Source organism: Vipera ursinii (genome assembly GCF_947247035.1).
Source record: "Vipera ursinii genome assembly, chromosome: 2".
Lineage (NCBI taxonomy): Eukaryota > Metazoa > Chordata > Lepidosauria > Squamata > Viperidae > Vipera > Vipera ursinii.
Window position 1 is genome coordinate 108853395 of NC_139513.1, and position 22793 is coordinate 108876187.

The 22793-nt window shown below is 43.7% G+C and overlaps 1 protein-coding gene across 1 annotated transcript in view; it reads right to left on the reverse strand.

Moving 5' to 3' along the window:
• Positions 1-2586: 2586 nt before the first annotated feature.
• GIPC1 (GIPC PDZ domain containing family member 1) overlaps positions 2587-22793 on the reverse strand; it is a 56014-nt gene continuing 35807 nt past the window's right edge. Inside the window, exon 8 of the mRNA XM_083354402.1 lies at positions 2587-2684. Coding sequence (XP_083210528.1) covers positions 2655-2684 — 30 coding nt within the window. The 3' untranslated portion in view covers positions 2587-2654. The remainder of the gene's footprint in view (positions 2685-22793) is intronic.

The following is a 22793-nucleotide window of genomic DNA, read 5'->3' on the forward strand; positions in this document are numbered from 1 at the left end:
TGTTTGTTCTGTCGTCAGGGGTGAGTAGGGAAGGCTCAGTGACTCACAAGGCTGAGTCTATACCAGGGGTAGGCAACCTTGGCTCTTTTATGACTCGTGGACTTCAACTCCCAGAATTCCTGAGCCAGCCATGCTGAGGGGAAAGGGAGAGTTTCCAAGCTGAGCCATGCTGGCTCAGGAATTCTGGGAGTTGAAGTCCACGAGTCATAAAAGAGCCAAGGTTGCCTACCTGTGGCTTATACTGATTGCCCCATTTATTATCAACTCTGCATCAAAGGTACCAAATAAGAAGAAAATGTTCTGGGACCATGTCTAGTATTTTTCTGTGTAGTGCTTAGAAAGACCCGGTATTTATATATTTATTTGGCAAATTTACACGGCCACCCCCTCTTCCCCAAAGAAAGTCTAGGAGGTGAACAGGAAAAAAATAAAAATAAAAACACAGCAGGAAACAATGTCCAAGAAAAAACCCATTTAAGATGCCCTAAAGAACTTTCCAATAGCATGAGAAAGTCCCCAACAGCATAAACCAACAAACACCACATGCCGGGTTTGGTTAACATTCCAGCTGCCATGCCTAAGAGAAAAGGCCTTTCAGAAGGCCAGCAGAATCAGGACCATCCAGGTTTCAGAAAGAAGACAGAGAACAACAGCGAAGGCAGATTGCCTGGTCCAGCCAGCTGCTCCGCTAGCTTCACAGAGCAGGGCCACCCTGATGGATCTGATGGAACAGGCAGAAACTGCAGGTAGGGGATGAACAGTCCTACAAGTACCCAGGACATGTCAGGCTTTAAAAATGACATCTGGCACATCAAAACCTACTAGAAGACAGTGCAGCTCACAAAACAGTGGTGTCATACAAGTGTACTGTAAGAAGTTCAAAACTATATTTATTGCCACTTTCTGTGCAATAAATAGGGCACTTTGTAATAAGCCAGATAAGGAGTGATTAAGCCAAGAGCGACTATCAGCAGTGCCTCCTGATCTAGGAATGGGCACAATTGGCCCACAAGATGAATTTGTGTAAATTCATTTGGTCACTGCTGTTACCTGCTTCTTAAGCATTGTCTCAAGAATTTGAAATAAAATGTATGGCTTCTAGATAGGGTTGGGTATGAATTTCTCATAAAGACTAGCTGTATTCAGTGGGTGGTGATACCAATAAATTGGAATGGAATGAACTCCACTGAAGTCAGTTGCATTTAGCATTTTCCACAGTGGTCAACTGCTGTGAGTGAGAAAGACAGCCTTTATGATTCTCCCCAAATAGGAAAGAGAGATGTAACTCCTTCCAGCTAATGTTACCCTGCAACTGATGTTTGGAGGTATAATGCCTAGAGGTGTCATTCAGTATTTTAGATTGGTGGTCACTGATAGCCCTCTACAAATTTATCCCATTTTAAAATCATCCAAGTTATTGGCCATCACCAGGGCTTTTTTTGTCATAGAACGCTCAGAACGGAGTTCCAGCACCTTTTTTGGATGGAACCTTGTAGGGTAGGCAAGGTGGGTTGTGTGACATGTGTGAGTTCCGGCACCTTTTTCTTTTACAAAAAAAGCACTGGCCATCACTGTGCCTCATGGTAATGAATTCCACAGGGCAATTATGTGTTTTGGGAAGAAGTGCTTTCCGCTACCCATTTTAGATCTCCCAGTCAACTTCCCTGGACAACAGTTAGCCTACGTTTTCTTGTTTGCATTTTATATATCTCAATCATATTGTCATGGTTCCGACAGATGAAACTCTTCAAAAGAACTTCAAGACATTGTTTACCTTAAAAGGATCTTTTATTTGAGTAGCATAATATCGGCACTTACATAATCAAAGCCTAAAACCGAATTCCCCTCCCAGGGGCACATAGTATCAAAGCACAATTCCCTCCTCCAGTTAACAGTCATAAATCACATTCTCCAATTAGCTTGAAGCACAGTTTCCTCTCCAGCTCTCCAGCCCACCAATTCTTTATCAGCTCCGAGTTCAATAACCTTGATTCTTATGCTAAGTGTAGTGTTGTTATGTCTAGCTGGACTCTCATTTACATGCCCCATCCCCAGCATCATCTAACTCTGAAAGCGAAAAGGAACAAATGCCTACATTTTCATCTGTTGTCAATGCGAAAACATCCGAAGTTAGCAGCGTTGACACATATCCTCTGTTATTTTCCCTTTTTCCCCAAGCTAACAAGTTCCAAAGTTTTTAACCTTTTCCTATAGGGATGAAGTTGAGACTCTTGATATTTTCTTTGTCCTCTTCTGAACTTTTCCCACACTCTTTTATAACCTTTTTCCTAGTGCATTGACCAGAAATGTACACAGCATTCCAGATGTAGACTTACAGTAGATTAGTATAACAGCACTACAATATTAGCATTTTTATTTTCAATCTTTCCTAATAATTGCAAGCATGGGATGTCCTTTCTCTCAGCTGCTGAACACTAAATACACTTTTTAATTACGGTAGATTAGCCACTAAGATCTGAAGATTTTTTTTTCCTTCTTACAGGCAGTTCAGCCCCATCAATGGGTACAAAGTTGTGTTTTGGGGGATCCTAGCAAGAATTGTTTTATGTTTATTTTAATGGAATGGAATTTTTCATTTGCTTGACCATTCATCCAGGTTAAAAAGATCCTTCTGGAACTGCATCCACTTTTGATCACCACAATGTAAAGAAGGTGTTGAGGTTCTAGAAAGAGTGCAGAGAGGAGCAACAAAGATGATTAGGGGACTGGAGGCTAAAACATATAAGGAATGGTTGCTGGAATTGGATATGTCTAGTCTAATGAAGAGAACGATGAGGGGTGACATGATAGCAGTGTTCCAATATGCCCCAAAGAAGAGGGAGTCAAGCTATTCTCCAAAGCACCTGAAAGCAGGACAAGAAGCAACGGATGGAAATTAATCAAGGAGAAAAGCAACCTAGAACTAAGGAGAAATTTCCTGACAGTTAGAACAATTAATCAATGGAACAACCTGCCTCCAGAAGCTGTGAATGCTCCAACACTGGAAGTTTTAAAGAAGAGATTGGACAACCATTTGTCTGAAGTGGTATAGGGTTTCCTGCCTGAGCAGGGGTTGGACTACCTCCAAGGTCACTTTGTTATTCTGTTCTGAATATGTCTGCCTTGGGGACAAATTCCTTGTGTGTCTAATTACACTTATTTATTTATTTATTTATTTATTTACATTTATATACCGCCCTTTCCCTGAGGACTCAGGGCGGTTTACAGGGAATTAAAAAATCCACCATACAAAAGTTAAAACCAAATTAAAAAATATTAAATTGACCCTGTACACTTAAAACCCCAATTAAAAATTTCTCCTCAGCCTGGGCCCGAGAGCTCAAAGAGCCAGGTCTTCAGGCCCCGGCGGAATGAACGGAGGTCGGGGGCAGTTCTCAGCTTGGCCAAATGGGAACTGGAAACTGTCCTATCTGTAAACTAGTCTACAAGGACAGATTATTTATCTAGGGTCTGTAATCTGTGCTCTTCAGGCAGAAATTAGGTGTCCAGCTCAGCCCTTCTACTCTATTGAGCCTCCATGCTATCAGCCCCCTTTATCACAAAGATCCTGCAAGAGAAAGGCAGCGTGGACAACCGTGGTATCTGGCAGGGTGAGAGCTATGAACCATAAACACAAAGCTTTTGCTGTGTCCCTGCATAACAGATACAGTGCCCTTGCTGACCTTAATAGGGATCTTAAGGAGACAGGTCAAGGTAGTTGTGATGATAACTCAAATAAGCAGGGGATCGTGGTCTGAGATGAAGAACTTGTTTTTGACAGGGAGAAGTGCGAATCAGGTACTACACATCAGTCATTTAAGAAGAAAAAGGCATCCAAAAAGAGAAGTCACCTTCTGGTTGGTGATTCAATTATAAGGGATGTAAATTTAGGAAAGGACACAGAGGTTTCAAAAGAGGTCAGGTGTGTTCCAGGTGCTACTGCCAGTAGGAACAAGAAGCGTTTTTTTAAAATAGTCAAGAATGCCAGCAAGGACTGTGATGTGGATTGTTATTGTACATCTTGGCACTAACGATCTGTTCCAAAAAGATATACTCTCTGTGCAGAATGATTTCCAATGCTTGGGGCAGGAACTTAGCAGGATAGGCTGTAGGCTTACTTTTTCAGAGTGTATAAGGAGCAAAATAGAAAAGGCCAGCGTATAGCAACATGTGGCTAAAGCAGTGGTGTAAAGGGGAAGGATTTGGTTGTATTAGTCATGTTGTCTGTAGATGGTTCAATGAAAAAATGTACAAAAGAGATGGTTTGCATCCATCTAAGAAAGGGACTGAGTTACTTGGCAATAAATTCACAAATTTTCTGGAGGAGTATTTAAACTAAACAATGGGGACAGTGAATTAATTGATACAGAACATTCCTGTCCCCAGCAATATAAAAATTATAGGTTATCAGTGCATGTAACATAGATGTGTATGTGGACAAGAATATCAACCTTTCTGTCAAGCAAAATCAAGCTTTTAATAGCAAGTGCCACACAAAGTGCACTAACCAAACAGGTGGTAAGAAAATAGGGGAACTCAGGCACCACACAGGTTATGTAGAAAGTAAACACAGGGTCAGTCATAAAGAACTCAAATGTCTATACACCAATGCACAGAGTATGAACAGTAAACAGGGTGAACTAGAAATTCAGGTAAATGGGGGCAGATATGATACTGTTGGCAAATCTAGACAGCACACTAAAAAGCAGAGACATCACCCTGTCAACAAAAGTGCGTATAGTCAAGGCTATGGTCTTCCCAGTTGCAATGTATGGCAGTGAAAGCTGGACCATAAGAAAGGCTGAGCGCCAAAGAATTGAAGCCTTTGAACTATGGTGCTGGAGAAGACTCCTGCAAGTCCCTTGGACTGCAAGGTGATCAAACCGGTCAGTCCTAGAGGAGATCAACCCTGACTGCTCTTTAGAAGGCCAGATCCTGAAGCTAAAACTCAAATACTTTGGCCACCTAATGAGAAGGAAGGACTCACTGGAGAAGAGCCTAATGCTGGGAAAGATTGAGGGCAATAGAAGAAGGGGACGACAGAGAATGAGGTGGCTGGATGGAGTCACTGAAGCAGTAGGCATGAGCTTAAATGGACTCCAGAATTAATTTAATTTAATTTAATATTTGCATTTATATACCGCCCTTTCCCTGAGGACTCAGGGCGGTTTACAGGGAATTAAAAATCAAAACATACAAAAGTTAAAACCAATTAAAAAGCATTAAATCACCCTGTACATTAAAACCTCAGTTAAAATTTTCTCCTCAGCCTGGGCCCGAGAGCTCAAAGAGCCAGGTCTTCAGGCCCCGGCGGAATGATCGGAGGTCGGGAGCAGTCCTCAACTCTACCGGCAGCTGGTTCCAGAGGGCAGGCGCTCCCACTGAGAAGGCCCTATCCCTGGGTGTCACCCGCCGGCAATCTCTCACCGGCGGAACCCTGAGCAGACCCTCCCTGTGAGAGCGCACTGGGCGAAGGGCGTTTGATGCCGGCAGCAGGTGTTCCCTCAAATAACCCAGACCCAGGCCATGTAGGGCTTTATAGGTGATAACCAGCACCTTGAATTTCACCCGGAGGGCAACCGGAAGCCAATGCAGCTCGCGGAGTAGAGGTGTTACATGGGAGTATCGGGAGACCCCCATTACAACTCGCGCGGCCGCATTCTGCACCAGTTGAAGCCTCCGAGTGGTCTTCAAGGGCAGCCCCATGTAGAGAGCGTTACAGTAGTCCAAACGGGAGGTCACAAGCGCATGAGTGACTGTGCGTAGGGCGTCTCGGTCCAGATAGGGACGCAACTGGCGCACCAGGCGAACCTGTGCAAAAGCCCCCCTGGTCACGGCTCCTATGTGATCTTCAAAATTGAGCCGTGAATCCAGGAGGACGCCCAAGTTGCGAGCCCTATCAACGGGGGGTAACACCTCACCCCCCATCGTTAAAGGTGGAATAACTTGGTTAACCCGAGACGCCGATATGCACAGCCACTCAGTCTTGGCGGGATTGAGACGAAGCCTGTTTCTCCCCATCCAGACCTGAACCGCCTCCAGGCACCGGGACATCACGGAGAGGGCATCACTGGGTTGGTTCGGGGTGGAAAGAAAAAGTTGGGTATCATCAGCGTACTGGTGATACCCCACCCCAAAACCACGAATGATCTCGCCCAGCGGCTTCATGTAGATGTTGAACAGGAGGGGCGAGAGAACCGACCCCTGAGGGACTCCACAAATGAGAGACCTCGGGGCGGATCTCTGCCCTCCTGTCAACACCGACTGCGAGCGGCCCTGGAGGTAGGAGGAGAACCACCGTAGGACGGTGCCTCCCACTCCCAACCCCCTGAGACGCCGCAGCAGGATACCATGGTCGATGGTATCGAAGGCCGCTGAGAGATCTAATAGGACCAGGACAGAGGAGCAACCCCTGTCCCTAGCCCTCCAGAGATCATTCACCAGCGCGACCAATGCCGTCTCCATGCTGTGTCCGGGCCTGAAGCCCGATTGGTACGGGTCCAGATAATCAGTTTCCTCCAGGAACAGAGGGAGCTGATGCGCCACCACACTCTCAACAACCTTCGCCAGGAAGCGAAGGTTGGAGACTGGACGATAGTTGTTTAAAACAGCCGGGTCCAAAGCAGGCTTCTTGAGGAGGGGTCTCACCACCGCCTCCTTCAAGGCGGCAGGGAAGACACCCTCCTTCAAAGAAGCAGTTATTACTGCATGGAACCAGCCTCGTGTTCCCTCCCGAGCCGCATAAGCTAGCCAGGAGGGGCACGGATCCAACAAACAGGTGGTGGAGCTCAGTCTCCCCATGATCCTGTCCACATCATCAGGGGAAACAGGGTCGAACTCAGTCCAGATAACGTGCTCAAGACCGCCTGATTCCTCCACATCAGTCTCTGCCCAGTCAGAGTCCAAGCCGGTCCGGATCCGAGCGATTTTGTCCGTCAGATGATGACTAAACTCCTCGGCTCGTCCCTGCAAGGGATCCTCCCTCACCTCCTGGTTAAGGAGGGAGCGAGTCACCCTAAACAGGGCGGCCGGGCGATTATCTGCGGACGCGATAAGGGCGGCAAAGTAGTTAGACTTCGCCGTCCTTATCGCCGCAAGATAAGACCTTATGAAGGTTCTTAACTGCAATCGGTCGGATTCGGATCGGCTGGATCTCCAACCGCTCTCTAGACCTCGTCTCCGACGCTTCATCTCCCGGAGCTCCACAGAGAACCATGGAGCCCAACGGGATCTGCGCCGAGTCAGAGGTCGCATGGGTACAACACAGTCGAGTGCCCTGGTGGCAGCCGTTTCCCAGGCCTCCACCAGAGCATCGACTGGGCTGTGGGTAAGGGTGATAGGTATCGGCCCAAGCGCCCTCTGGAACCGGTCCGGGTCCATTAGGCGCCTGGGGCGGAACCACCTGGTCGGTTCCGCCGCCCAGCGGCGGGGGATGGCATGACGGAAAACCAGCCTCAGGAGGTGATGATCTGACCACGACAGAGGGGTGATGGACGGAGAACCCCCTCCCAGATCATCCAACCACTGTCCAGACAGGAACACCAGGTCGAGAGTATGATCCCCCTCGTGAGTAGGGCCCTCAATAACCTGGGTCAGGCCCATGGCTGTCATGGAAGCCATGAACTCCCGAGCTAACTCCGACGACCCCCCCAGTGATGGCAGGTTGAAGTCACCCAGGACAATAAGCCTGGGGAACTCCACCGCCAACCCTGAGAGGGTGTCGAGCAGCTCAGGCAGGGCTGTTGCCACACAGCTGGGCGCCAGGTATGTGAGCAACAAGCCCAACTGAACCCGAGGACCACATCTCAAGAGGAGGGATTCACTCCCGGCCATCTGGACAATGGTGGCCTCCCGGGGACACAAAGTCTCCCGAATAACCACTGCCACCCCACCACCCCTGCCCTGAGCCCGTGGCTGGTGCAGCACCCGGAAACCTGGCGGGCATAACTCGGTGAGAGGCACCCCTCCCTCCGAACCCAACCAAGTTTCCGTGATGCACGCTAGATCCGCACATTCCTCCTCGATCAGATCACGGATGAGGGGAGCTTTGTTAACTACGGATCTAGCGTTAAAATAGACCAAGATGGTAGAGGACAGGAAGGCCTGGAGGAATGTTGTCCATAGGGTCGTGATGGGTCGGACACGACTTCGCAACTAACAACAACATGATACTGTTGCCATTACGGAAACATGGTAGGATGAAACCCACAAATGAAACACACAGCTAGAGGGTTTTAAATTATTTAAAAGAAACAGACCAAACAAAAGAGGAGGTAGAGTTGCTCTCTATATAAGAAATAACTACATCTCTACAGAAATAGAGCACAACAATGATGAAAACTGTCTTGAATGCATTTGGGTCAATATAAAAGGGGGGGGAGGGCGGAATGACATCGCTATAGGTTTATACTATAGGCCACCCAAACAAACAGAGGAAATAGATGAACTTTTTGCTAGTCAGCTAACTAAGATATGTAGGAAGCACATCACAATAGTAATGGGGGATTTTAATTACCCTGATATCAACTGGGAGACAAACTCTGCACTGAGTGGAAGATCAAATAGATTCCTGACAAACCTAGCAGACAACTTTGTCTCCCAAAAAGTAGAGAAGGGAACTAGCCATATTGGATCTAATCCTCACTAACAGAGATGAAATGATAGAAGGTGTTGAAGCTACAGGAGCCTTTGGGGTGGGGGGAGTGATCATGCAATATTGGAATTCAACATCATGGAAACACAAGCAATAGAACACAGTCAAGCTAGAGACTTTGACTTTAAGAGAGTTAATTTTAATAAACTTAGAGAGAGCTTGGGAAGGATTCCATGGATGAGAATCCTCAAGGGGAAAACAATTCAAGAAGCTTGGGAAATTTTCAAAAGTGAAATAATAAAGCCCAGGCTAGCACAATACCAACAAAGAAGAAAAATAACAGCTCTCAAAAGAAACCAACATGGCTGCATAAAGAACACTCTGGTAAATTGAAAGATAAAAAGGACAAGTATAAAAAGTGGAAAGAGGGGCACATAACAGCAGACAGCCCATGCCTGCAAAGTTGAAGTGAGGAAAGCTAAGGCTCAAAATGAACTAAGGCTTGCGACCAAAGTCAAAAATAACAAAAAAAAGCTTCTTTCAACATGTGAAAAACAAGAAAAAAGTTAAGGAAATGATTGGTCCATTAGTGGGGGAAAGTGGCAACAAGGTGACAAGCAACAGGGAGAAAGCAGAACTATTTAACTCATTTTTTGCATCTGTCTTTACATAAAGGGAAAAAACAGTCCAACCTATCAAAAACAGTAGCAAAAAAAAAAAAAAACCAGATTAGAAACACAAGTTAAGATAGGCAAGAAAATGGTGAGCACCTGTCCAGCCTAGATGAGTTCAAATCACCAGGACCAGATGGATTACACCCCAAGGCTCTCAAGGAACTGGCAGATGTGATCTCAGAACCACTGAACTATATTTTTCAAAGATCCTGGAGCACTGGGGAACTACCAGAGGACTGGAAGAGAGCTGATGTAGTTCCCATCTTCAAAAAAGGAAAAAAAAAATAGATCCAAGAAAATACAAACCTATCAGCCTGACCTCAATACCTGGGAAGATTCAGGAAAAGATAATCAAACAATGAATCAGCGAACACCTTATAGCAAACAAAGTCATTACTAAAAGCAACATGGCTTTGTCAAAAACAGATCATGCCAGACAAATCTTATTGCATTCTTTGACGAAGTGACAAAATAAGTGGACCAGAAGACTACTGTGATATAATTTGTATAAGGGCTCTGTTCTAGGCCCAGTGCTCTTCAACATCTTCATCAATGATTTGGACGAGTGGGACTCATCAAATTTGCAGATGACACCAGGCTGGCAGGAATAGCCAACACTCCAGAAAATAGGCTTAAGATACAGGAGGATTTGAACAAACAGTACTAGGCTGCATTAACAGAGAGAGAGAATCAAGATCATATGAAGTATTAATACCACTTTACAATGCCTTGGTAAGGCCACACTTGGAATACTGCATCCAGTTTTGGTCATCACGATGTAAAAAAGATGTTGAGACTCTAGAAAGAGTACAGAGAAGAGCAACAAAGATTATTAGGGGACTGGAAGCTAAAACATATAAGGAACAGCTGCTGGAATTGGGTATGTCCAGTTTAAGGAAGTGAAGGACAAGGGAGGACATGATAGCAGTGTTCCAATATCTCAGGGGCTGCCCCAAAGAAGAGGGAGTCAAGTTATTCTCCAAAGCACCTGAAGGCAGGACAAGAAGCAATGGATGGAAACTAGTCAAGGAGAAAAGCAACCTAGAACTAAGGAGAAACTTCCTGACCGTTAGAACAATTAATCAGTGGAACAACCTGCCTCCAGAGGTGGTGAATACTCCAACACTGGAAGTTTTAAAGAAGAGACTGGACAGCCATTTGTCTGAAATGTTATAGGGTTTCCTGCCTGAGCAGGGGGTTGGACTAGATGACCTCCAAAGTCCCTTCCAATATTATTATTATTATAAGTATTTAAAAAAATCAATTTCAATTCAATTCATAGTAATTTTTTATCTGTTTCATGAAAGGAAGTCCTCACTGTCACTAAGTTTACTCAAAAACTTTTGGTGAAGAACTTTGTCAAAGGGTTTTTGAAAAATCCAAACTGTGTCAATAAGATCACCTCCATTCATTCAGCAACACTCAAAACAGTCTAAACTATTGGCAAAGCAGGATGTATCTTTGTAGAACCTGTGCAGCTTTTCTTTCAACGAGGCTCAGTTCCTTACGTCAGTTTTATTGTGATTATCATTTATACAGAACTGCTGCATTCCTTTTTAAATATTGCTGTCATGTTTGATACCTTTCAGTCATCTGGCGCCGTGGCTCATTGGAATGATAAATAATAAAATTTTAGCTAGAAGTTAACAATTTCACATTTGAATTCTTCAAGGGTTCTTGGGTGGAGACACCAGGACCCCAGTGATCTTTAACTACGCTAGTCTCTCATCATGTTCCAGAATATCTTCTTTCATTATTTCAAATTGACTTAGTTGTTCCAATTCTCTCCCCAAGATCAGTTCTGCTTCTGGTTCAGGTGTTTGTCCTCTATCTCAGAGGTCCCCAACTTTTTGGACACCAGGGACCAGTTCCATGGAGAGTTGTTTTTCCACGGGCTGGAGGGTGTGTGGTTTTGTGTGCTGCCTGCATCTGGCAAATTGGGTTTTGCATGTTTGTGTGGCCCGGTTGCTGGCATGCCATGGACCGGTTCTGCTCCAGGGCCCGGGGGTTGGAGACCCCTGCCCTATCTTATCTCATAAAGGCACAGGCCAATAATTCCTTCAGTTTCTGTTCAATCCCCATCCACATGGTGAGGACCACTGTCATTCTAATGGCAGCTTTTCTGCTTCCTGCATATTGAAAACATCCCTTGTCCCTTTCGTGGTTGTTGGTTTGGTTTTTTTTGCCTTACAGGTTGTCCTTGACTTACATTTGACTTACTGCTAAGCTTGTAAGCCGCCCTGAGTCTTTGGAGAAGGGCGGGATATAAATGGAATTAAAATAAATAAAATAAATAAATAAATAAATTTGGTTGTTTAGTGGCCATTCAAAATTATAATGGATCCTCCCAAAAGGTACTTACATCTCAGATTTGAAGTTCTGACAGCCACCCAATTCAGACATGTAACTGCATATTGGCCACTCAGCAATTGGGCTGCATTTATGTCTGTTTTACATAGCCTTGTGGTCACATGACCACAATTTACAACATTTTTGCTGGTTCTGATTTTTGACAAAATCTGCCCCTAGTAAACAATGGGTATGCTTAATGATCGTGGCATTTGCTTAATGACTGTGGTGCTCACTTTATGGCTGCCTTGTTCACCTAAAGGCTGCCACAATGTGACCTACTTAATGAGAGGCACAAAATAATGACCATAATTGTGGGCTCAATTACTATCAAAGACTACCTGTACATACTGAACAATCCCTTTTCTCTTCTGTATTAAATCACTTACATGTTTTTTGCCAGAGTTTGCCTGTCTTGTTAGTTCTCCTCATTAGGATAAACTTCTTCTTTCTTGCCATTCTTGTTTCTTCCTAGGTTTGATTGACCCTTCCTACACAACACATTCCAGTTAAGCCTCAGCGATTATGTTTTTATAACCTCTGAGCATTATGAAGAGATTAGTTCTCTTCTTTTCCCTATGTCTGCCTTTTACCTCATTTTGCCACTTAACTGTTTGGGTATTTGTTGAAGTTTAATAAACGTCACGTTATTATTATTATTTTTTGCTAGATGAAAGTGAGTGGCATATATGGGTCTGCTCCGACCTAGATGCAGAGATTGATGAGGAGACTGCCCGGTGCATAAAGTCCTGGAAATTAACCCCAGTAATTTTCAAGCAATTATTCTCTGGATTTTAATCCCATGTATATCCCACCCTTCTCCGAAGACTCAGGGCGGCTTACAATTTAAGCACAAACCAATGTGCTTAGCACATTGTTTATTGTAAGTTGCCAGAGTTGTAAGATTTACTGGTATGCACTTTGGTTATTTAGGCAGAAAGGTAAATCAAGTAAGAAAAGTGCAGAAAAGTGTGAAAGACTCTGCAATATATCTGATTCCCCAGAACTCCTCCAGGGGATTGGAACTTCAGCAAGGAAAACAGTTGTTTCCCAGCCAGCCTTCCAAACTGCACCCCACATGCTCCCCACCAATTAGTTTTTAACCGAGGAATCTCAGGCTTAAGGAGAACCAACATTCCTGGGTCATCATGAATTTGAACCATTGTTAAACAAATGGTTTATTTCGAGGGCTACCTATACTCCTCAGAGTAGAGATACAAGAATTCTTAGCACCTGATTTTTGCAAGAAGCAGCCTTCCATCGTGTTCAGGCTCATGTGAAGAAGTTGCATGCCACAGGGGAGAGGAGTAGAGAGGGAGAGCTTTGCATCTGGCTGAAATTGTAGTTCCAGACAAAATTGAGTTTGTTATCCTATCCAGATTACTAAGAACTTTGATTTCTGAGGATTAATACATTGAGGACGTACATGAAATACTGCACACAGTGTAGGTATCAGGTCCAGCTCTGCTCTCTGTGTTATTTGGAGATTAACACAGGGCAATGAAGTCTCTGTGTTAGAGACCTCAGAGTCAACATATAAAGTGAGGTAACAACATGACATCTTCATTTGCAATTCAGAAGAAGGACTTGTGTTGCTTGACACAGCAACTCGGTAGAGTAATTTTTGTGTGGTACTTTGCTTGGAATATTGCTAGAGTAAAGCATATCTTTGAAACTGTACCCTCATATATGTATGGTTCCTCTGTATTTGGTAACCCTAGAGATCCTGCAAATTTGGAAAAACTATTGAAACTCTTCCATTTTCTTGAAACGTATTTACTGTTTATGGCTAAAGAACATTCCATCCAATGTTTAAGGAGTTTTAGGTGCCTTTGGTTCTGTAAATAGTTTAAATCCCTTCTACGAGAATCTGTAAGCCTTAAAATGCTTGTTTCTTTTTCTTGGATTGTCTTCCGGGTGAGATTCAAGGTACTGGTAACAGTGTTTAAAGCCCTTCATGGCATGGGGCCGGAGTACCTTGGGGAACATCTGCTGCCGGCATCAAGCTCCCTGCGCCCTGTGCGTTCCCACAGAGAGGGCCTCCTCAGGGTGCCACCGATCAGAGAATGTCGATTGGTGGTCCCCAGGGGGAGATCCTTCTCTGTGGGCGCTCCGGAGCTGTGGAACCAGCTACCGGTAGAGCTCCGGATGGCGCCCGATCTTCGCTTTCGTCGCGATCTCAAGACGTTTCTGTTTGTTCAAGCCGGCCTAGCCTGATGGGGATTGGTGGGGTTTTTATTCTTGTGTTTTAATTTTAACTTGGCGTTTTAGAACTTGATTCTAACTGTTTTAATATGGGCAATTATTTAATCTTGTTTTAACGTTTGTATTTAGTATTTTATTCTGCCCTGTGAACCGCCCTGAGTCCTCAGGGAGAAGGGCGGTATATAAATATTATTAAATTAAATTAAATTAAATCCTTAATTTTAGGAGATTTCACAGGGCTTCTTTGAAGTTGGGTCTATGATGTGTTCGACCCAAGTATTTCCACCTCTGTAAGAAGAACATCAGTCCAAACGCCAAGATAATGTATGTTTTTCTTCTAAGGCTGGCTCTTCCACCTAGAGTGCGAACTCACCTTTGCCAGTAATGCTGCTTCCTTGGGCAGCCTTCTAAATCATTAGTGGTGTACAAATTTTTTCCCCAAACCACAATGAGCAGTGAGCGTGAAGTTCAAGCCCACCCATTTTTGCTTCAAAGCCAATAAATTGTAAATGCCAATCACACTCCAGAGATCAAGGCGTGATGTTTGCAAACATGGAGGTGCAATCAATATGTCCTTCCATTTCCCCACAAACAAGAACTCCAGAACTGAGTCTCTCCATACATATGTGGATGGAGGCATGATTGAACGTGGGAGGAGGGACCAGGCAGGGCAGTTTTTCTAACTATTCCCAGTCAATATCACTCAGTGGATTCATATGCTGGGTTGTAGTCATGCAGGTTGTTTTCTGTCCTGTTATGTCTGCCAATGCAGTGCTTCTTATTCCAGAGGCTTTCCTTTCTCAGAAGAATGAGCACAATCAGCTTGTCACACACACCCAGCAGCAGAGAGGCAAGTGACCTGTGTTCGTATGGATGCTGGGCCTATGAAGGAGCAAACTCCCAATGATTTTAAAAGGCGACCATTGCCTGACTATTCTCTGGTTTCTTTCTCAATCATAGACTATGCCCCTGTGATAAATAAGAGGAAAAATGAGGGGAGTGGTTTCCCTTACACAGAAAAATGCTGCACTTTTTAGCTTTCTGCCCGTCTTCATCTAGGTTCATCCAAGTTAGAGGGGCCCACAGGGGAAGCAAAGAAGGGGAACATTCCAGGGTAGAGTTGAATTCAAGAGAAGAGGGTGTTTGCTTCTTCTGCACCTCTAGTTCTATCCTCAAACACCTCTTAGTCTACCTGCCCATCCTGCCTAGCATTGACTGCTCTACTCATCTCTGTAGCTCATTTCACAATCCCCTAAATCCTAAAATATCCTGGCATTTACTGAAGCCTAGATGCAACCTGATCCAAAGAGATCCCAGAGCATTCTGCTTCTTACCATCCCGGGATTCTCAATTATCAAAGGGTGATCACCGAGGCTCAATAGCGGTCTGACCAGGCTAAGCTATAAATTATTTTAGCTCTTTTTAGCATGGCATTCTTTAAATATCTTGCAATTTGTTCATCATTTCATCTCTTTCTGCCACCCACATCTGTTCTGGACTGAGATGATCTTCATCTGCATTTCAACCGTGCCTATAATTCATTGCCTTTAATGTGTGCTTGCTATAAATCTACTTAAAACACTGGAATGATATGTGTGAATAATGAGTTTTCAGATTTATATCCATACAAGGTCAGAATAAGCTCTGTTTGGGTGCCATCACCCAGCTTTCCCTACCTATGTCCCTCCGGTTGTTGGAGCCTGCATTGCAAGCCCTGGCAGATGTTGGAAGTGCTGGTCAGGAATTCTAGGAGCTGCTAGAGAAGGCAACATATTTCAGGGAAAACTGCGCTCGCCTGATAAAGAGAAACTGAATGCTGTAGTCCACATCTCACCAACCTCTTCATGATTGCATCAGAACATACTTCAACTTAGTAAGTTGGCCATTTTCTGAGCTATCATTTGCAATACATATCCCTGTCTTCTTTATCCAGTTTTTAACTTTTGTTTTAAAGTTCCCAAGTCATTTCATAGGACACTGACTTCCAGGCTTGATGGACCTGCGGTCAAATTGCACTGGGACATTTTCATATTCTTAACGCCTTACCCAGAGTAAGTTGCTGGATTTTTATATTATAAAAACAAATGTGTTTTGCCTTTCTTCTCATAATTCTTGAAGCAGGTTGAGTAGCCATTTCTATCAGTTTTTATTACATGTATGTTCCCAGATTACGACTGAAATCAAAATCTCCTGGTCAGAATGAAAATGTGGGACAGATGCTGTCAGTTCCACACACGATGCTTATTGTCTGCCATGGAACTCTAAACCAGCATTCGTCAACCTTGTCAACATTCAAGAGGTGTGGACTTCAACTCCCAGAATTCTTCATCGAGCATGGCTGGCTGGGGAATCCTGGGAGTTGAAGTCCACACATCTTGAAGTTGACAAGGTTGAAAAACACTGCTCTAAACTATGAAAGGGTTGGATAATGCAGTTGTATAGAGCAGGGGTCTCCCCAATCCCCGGTCTGTGGACCGGTACCGGTCTGCGGCATGGCAGCAACTGGGCCATGCAAACAAGCAAAGCCCCATCTGCAGGATGCAAGCACCACACAAAACCACACCCCCTCCGGTCCACAGAAAAACCTCTCTCCACGTAACCGGTCCCTGGTGCCCAAAAGGTTGGGGACCTCTGGTATAAAGAAGGAATTATGTAGGACAAGCAACCCCAATCTTCCCTGTATCTCACCTTAAACCAATGACTGGAACCATCTACTGAAGGGGAATAAAGACGATGAGAGTTATGAGAGGTAAGACATACCATATGAAGAAGCCATCATTGTTTATCTCACACTGGCTATTCTAGGAGTGATAGATGTGAGATACCCCAGAGTGAATGAGGCAGGTTTTCAATTTGGGATAGGATGAGATATCAAAAACCATTCTGTCACATAGGGGAAAGATAATGAACAATGGTCAGAGAATCTCATCAGCTGGTAGCTTGCTTTGTTAGGCAAAACAATGCTTACTGATCTGTACAGTTCAGTGATTTGTTCTATGATCTGAGAGAAAGATTATCTACTGAGTACAATAATAATCAGAGAAAGATTATGGAAACAAAGTTAAGAAAAAACACAAACCAATCAAAGCTACAGCCTTTGGTTTTGAGCCATATAAAGATCTAGAGGGGAGGATTATTGACAATATGGCCATATTAATGACTGACCTAATGGTTATTTCACTTGACAAAATGAAATAGTGTTCATGAAAATCTTGCCACTTCCATAGGTTGTTGTACTACAGCTTCCATTAACACTATGTTAGCTAAATTGACTAGATTGATCAGAGTTATAGTCCAACAAACTCTGGAAGAACACAGGATTTTCACTCTTGGTATAAGAGTGAGACCTGGAAGACTTAGCTTTTTTTTCTAGCTTAGTACAGTCTTCTGTGAGTAAGTAGACTCAATGCAATGTTTCTCCTTCTTACATTTGTATAGAAAAAAACATTAGCAGTGGAACTGGAGTTGATATAATCTATGCATTTACATGGGGTGAATCCTGACAGGCAGATAGGATTCCCTAAGAATCAAAAATTCAGAATTTTTGCAGTAGGATAAATATTTCTATGTGGGGCTTTGATGCTACTCCTCCATGTGTTCCCACACTTTATTTCCAACTCATCTGCAATAATATGGGCAGTGTTCTCTTTTCCATCTTTGCAATGCCATCTATCCATCCAACATCCATCCATCTGTCTTCGAAAGTCCCAGTGGAAATGTAGTATAATTCTAGCTTTGGCTTCAGTTTAGATCTTTTGGCCATCTTCATCCTTGCTTGAGGTTGTTCATGGACTGGCTAGGCATTAGCTGGAATTGAGAAGAGGCGCCTTGGTTGGAGGCCTACTGATCTTGCATCATAAAGCTAATTCTGTTTTTAAGAAGTAATGCCATAGCTATCTTTACCATAAACCAAAGGATTCCTGCAGTGTGAGAACATTCAAATATTTCCAGTTAGTAGTTATAGGCTGCCTGGAATTGTGGGGAGGGTTCCCAAACTGGGGTGGGGGAGGGAGAAGAGGGGAAAAAACCCTGCCTGGTTTGTTTCTATTTTTTGTCAGTGCCCTTGATCTGGACAAGCCAGGAGATTAATGTTTTCATAGTATCACCATCAACTAATTTCTGCAGATTGTACTGATGGTAGAAGCATGAAAGCAGATGAATGATTGGGTGGCTCACTGCTAAGAAAGCAGTTCCTATTCCTAAGCAATTTTTATGCACTATTATTAATAGCACTTTAATCAAGGGTTCAGTGGGATGTCAGGATGACTTGCTCCCAGATGAAAGCTCTGAAAATGTTAATACTTCTTCCATGTTTAAAGCTCTGTCAGCCTTGGAATAGGACAGGAGTAAATACAAATTGTAGCCCAAGGAACTGCTGATACAATTCTACAAAGGAATTATTGAGTCTGTCATTCACACCTCTATAACTGTCTGGTTTGGCACAGCAACCAAATGAGACAGGCACAGACTTCAACAGATAGTTAGGACTGCAGAAAAAATGATTGCAACCAGCCTGCCTTCCATTGAGGACCTGTACAATGCATGAACCAGAAAGAGGGCTGTGGAAATATCTACAAACACCTTACATCCTGGACATAAACTGTTTCAACTTCTTCCCTCAAGACGCTGCTACAGGGCATTGCACATCAAAACAACCAGACACAAAGACAGTCCTCCCCCCACTATCACTCTGTTAAACAAATAATTCCCACCACACTGTTTATGCCATGGGGCTGCATTAATTATCCTTCTCATCTGTCCTATTACCTATTTCCTTAAATTCTTATGACTATAATGTTGTATCTCATGATTTATGTTGATTGCTTTTATTTAGTATCCTATTATGATTTATGTTGATTGCTTTAGTATCCTATGACTATCACTGAGTGTTGTATCTATGACTTATGATGATTGTGTTTTATGATTATTTAAGTCGGGTTCGCGGATTGATGAGACGCAGGTGTAGGTGTGTGTATAATCTTTATTGGTGGTAGCGTGGTCTGAACGGCCGGACAATGGTTACCTGGGCATGCTTTTATACCTGCCCAGGTGAATGCCTGACCAATAGGTTTGAACCTTGGTTTCCCGCCGGCCAGGCGGCCAATCCCTTTAAATCTGGCTTTTCCGCCGAACGTAGTTCCTGCACGGAGCTGTCCAGCTCTGCGCTTCCTGATGTGGCTGCTACATGTGTATGCGAGCCCAGCATACACTACAATTATCACTTGTTGCTTGTATGTACACTGGGAGCTTATGCATTGGAGACAAATTCCTTGTGTTTGTCCAATCACACTTGGCCAATAAAGAATTCTATTTCTTGGGGAAATGCAGCTGGCTGTTAGGTAATGAAAAGAAAGGTATCTAAGCCCCTTTCCCCAACTTATGAGTAAAATCTTTCAGAAAGCAAGAAGAAATCTAGCCAACATAGACTTCTATGTGCGCTGAATAGAGGGAATGGTATTTAGGATTTATTTTTATCTTGCATGGGCTCAAGGCTAGTGCCTGGTTTCTTACAAAGTTGCTGATAATCTGGAAATGTGTTTCAAGAAGCCTAGATGACTTAAATGCCCTCGCATTTCTCACTTAGTAAGTGAGAAAGAGACAAATATTCTTCTTCCTTTGACATTGCTCCTATAATCTGTGCCAAGGGGAAGAAAGTAAGATAATGGCTGCTAATGCCAACTGAAGGCATTCAGTGCTACATCAATTTCAGGCTGTTAGATACCTTTCTTTTCAATTCCTAACAGCCAGCTACATTTCCCAAAAAACCCCCACAACAGAATGAAAACTCCAGCATCTTCCTCCTTTGGGACAGATTCTGCATTGCTCTGTTTTGTAGACTGAGAGGAATGTCCATATAAGGAACTTTCCTCACAAATTGTCATATTTCACATTCAGTTCATTTTTGTCATCCCTTTGAGATTCCTTCCTTCCTTCCTTCCTTCCTTCCTTCCTTCCTTCCTTCCTTCCTTCCTTCCTTCCTTCCTTCCTTCCTTCCTTCCTTCCTTCCTTCCCAAGACACCATCAATACTAGTTAACCCATTTTACATTTTGTTAAAGCCTGATGGACACTTGGATCACAGTCTTGGTGCAGAATGCGGCCGCGTGAGTCGTGATGGGGGTCTCCCGATACTCCCATGTAACACCTCTACTCCGCGAGCTGCATTGGCTTCCAGTTGCCCTTCGGGTGAAATTCAAGGTGCTGGTGATGACCTATAAAGCCCTAAATGGCGAGGGTCCGGGATATTTGTGGGAACACCTGCTGCCAGCATCAAGTTCCCTTCGTCCAGTGTGCTCCCACAGGGAGGGTCTCCTCAGGGTGCCACTGGTTAAAGACTGCCGGCGGGTAACACCCAGGGGTAGGGCCTTCTCAGTGGGTGCGCCTGCCCTGTGGAACCAGCTGCCTGCGGAGCTTAGGACTGCCCCCAACCTCCGTTCATTCCGCCGGGACCTGAAGACCTGGCTCTTCGAGCTCTCTGGCCCAGGCTGAGAATATTTTTAATTTTAATTTTAACTGGGTTTTAATTTTCTCAGGGTTCTATTTGATCTCTTTTAATTTGTTTTAACGTTTGTATTGACTGTTTTTTAAATACCCTGTAAACCGCCCTGAGTCCTTCGGGAAAGGGCGTTATATAAATCTAAATAAATAAATAAATAAATAAATAAATAAATAAATAAATAAATAAATAAATAAATAAATAAATAAATGAGGAGCAATGACAAGTCTATCAAAGTCCCCCCAGAGAGTCTATTCTGGGAGAAGAAAATGCCTTTTCTTTGCACTCATTACAGGAAAGTTAAGATTTCTTGTTCTGGAATCATTACTAGGGAGGAGACGGAATACATTAAACCCACAGCCTGCAAACCAATGTTTTCCTTTGACATCCTGGCAAGGGTCAGCAACTTTGTGGAGAACAGGTCCGTCTGGTGTACCTCCTTTTAGGAGTACTGTTCTCCCTCCCTCCCTCCAGAATCCTTCTGCCAAAACTGAAACCCAGGTGTGAGTGCCAGAATGGGAAGTGTTCCTAAAGGCAGGGCTTCTCGTCTCTCAGACCCAAAGAGACATGGCATCTTGCTGTCTCATTCCACCTCATAAATCTAGGAGTAACTTGGCAAGATGAGCCTATGCTTTATCTGTGCCAGAGCTGGATCAAAGTCTTACATTTAGCCATGAGCTTTGTCCCTGGAGCCAACTTTGGAGCAAAGCCAGGAGGAGATGGGCAAAATGTATTTTTGGACTTCAGAGGAAAGAGATTGAAGCAGCATCCACCTTTTCAGTTGTCAGCTTGGAGACATTTACCATGACTCCTAAAAACACAAACATCATTTTGTGGAGCTGACTTTTCCTGAAGTATTTTATGGGCTACATGAACAAAACTTCACTTTTGCTCCCTGGCAGTGTCCTACCTGTTGCATCATTCTTGTGCCGTACTTAAGTGCCTGAATATAAATACAAAACATTACAGTAATGTAGAATATGTACATAAAAGCTGTGTACATAAAGGTGGTGTGCATCTCATGGCATTCAAACTACTATAAATTACAATCTAGGATAAAATAAGAGTGTGTAATGTTGGCAAGTCACCCTTCAAAGGATGTTGGGAGCATGTCTCCCTTTACTAATGAAAAGTCATTATTTTGTAAGAAAGATGCCTTGAACATTAGAAGAGACAAAAGTGATGGGCTGTTCTGGAAGTGAGACTTTCTTCCCTTATATAAAGAATATTGAACTGATGTATACTGTATGCATAGAAAATGAGTAAATGGGTAGAATTTGTTTTAAAAAAACATTTGGTACTATTCGTTACCTTGGTCTTTCACAAAAGAATGCCCCGAAGCTGCAATGGGATACAGTTCCCAATTACTGTTCAGATTAAACTATTGTGTAAGAAACCAGTCTTGAATGGACCTGCATTTCACTGGGTTGAGGAAACTTTGAACTAAGTATGATATTTACAAGCAAGAATGTTCAACTGTTTTTTTCAATATTCCAAAGAACTATGATTTGCTTTGTTCTCATTCAGATTGGCTGCTCTTGCAATAGCCAGTGGAATGGATGGCTTTGGGACCTAACAAGCTTTATTTAAATTCAACCTGAGCCCCTCCAATCCTTCTAGCCAAGGCTTAGCAAGCAGCCTAGAGACTATATACCAGGGGTGTCAAACTGCCGGCCTACTGGCCGGATGCATAATACCCCAGCTCCGGCAAGGGGGAAAAAGTCACGATACATTGCGACACATCACGTGATGCGGCGAGCTTGACACCACTGCTATATACCAAGGTCAGCTGAGATTCTCTCTCTCTCTCTCTCTCTCTCTCTCTCTCTCTCTCTCTCTCTCTCTCTCTCTCTCTCTCTCTCTCTCTGGGTGTAAGCATGGGGCCTTGAAGTAGATGCATGATTTCATGCTGAATTCTTTGATTGTACAGTAGGTAGAATCTGGTTCAAAGTCTGCTCCAAGATCAGTTTGTCAGCTTCACAATAAACAGGTGGCATTGGAGCTACAAGAATTTAATTTAGTGTTAGCTTTGAATACGAGATTGCCCCAGGGGAAGGCAGTTCCTTTAGGACTTGTGCAAGCAGGCTTAGTGTTCAGGTGATATATGTGCATTGGGACAGATCTCTATAAGGTTTGGCTTACCACCTTACTCTTGAAATGTATCGTGGCCCCACCTGGTGGCCATGTCTGCGTTAGTTAATACAGCATATGCATCTTTCAACCTAATTTCTGTTTTGCTTGTGTCAAGAAGGGCTGATAGTCCTCCTGGAAGATGGAGATTTGGTTTATGATCAAGGAAGGATTCAAAAAGAAGAGCCACGTTTAGTACAGTAGTTAAGGCACTAAGCTGGAAACCAGGAGACTGTGAGTTCTAGTCTTACCTAGGCACAAAAGCCAGCTGGGTGACTTTGGGCCAGTCACTCTCAGCCCAATTCACTTTACAGAGTTGTTGTTATGAGTAAAATAGGAGAAGGAATG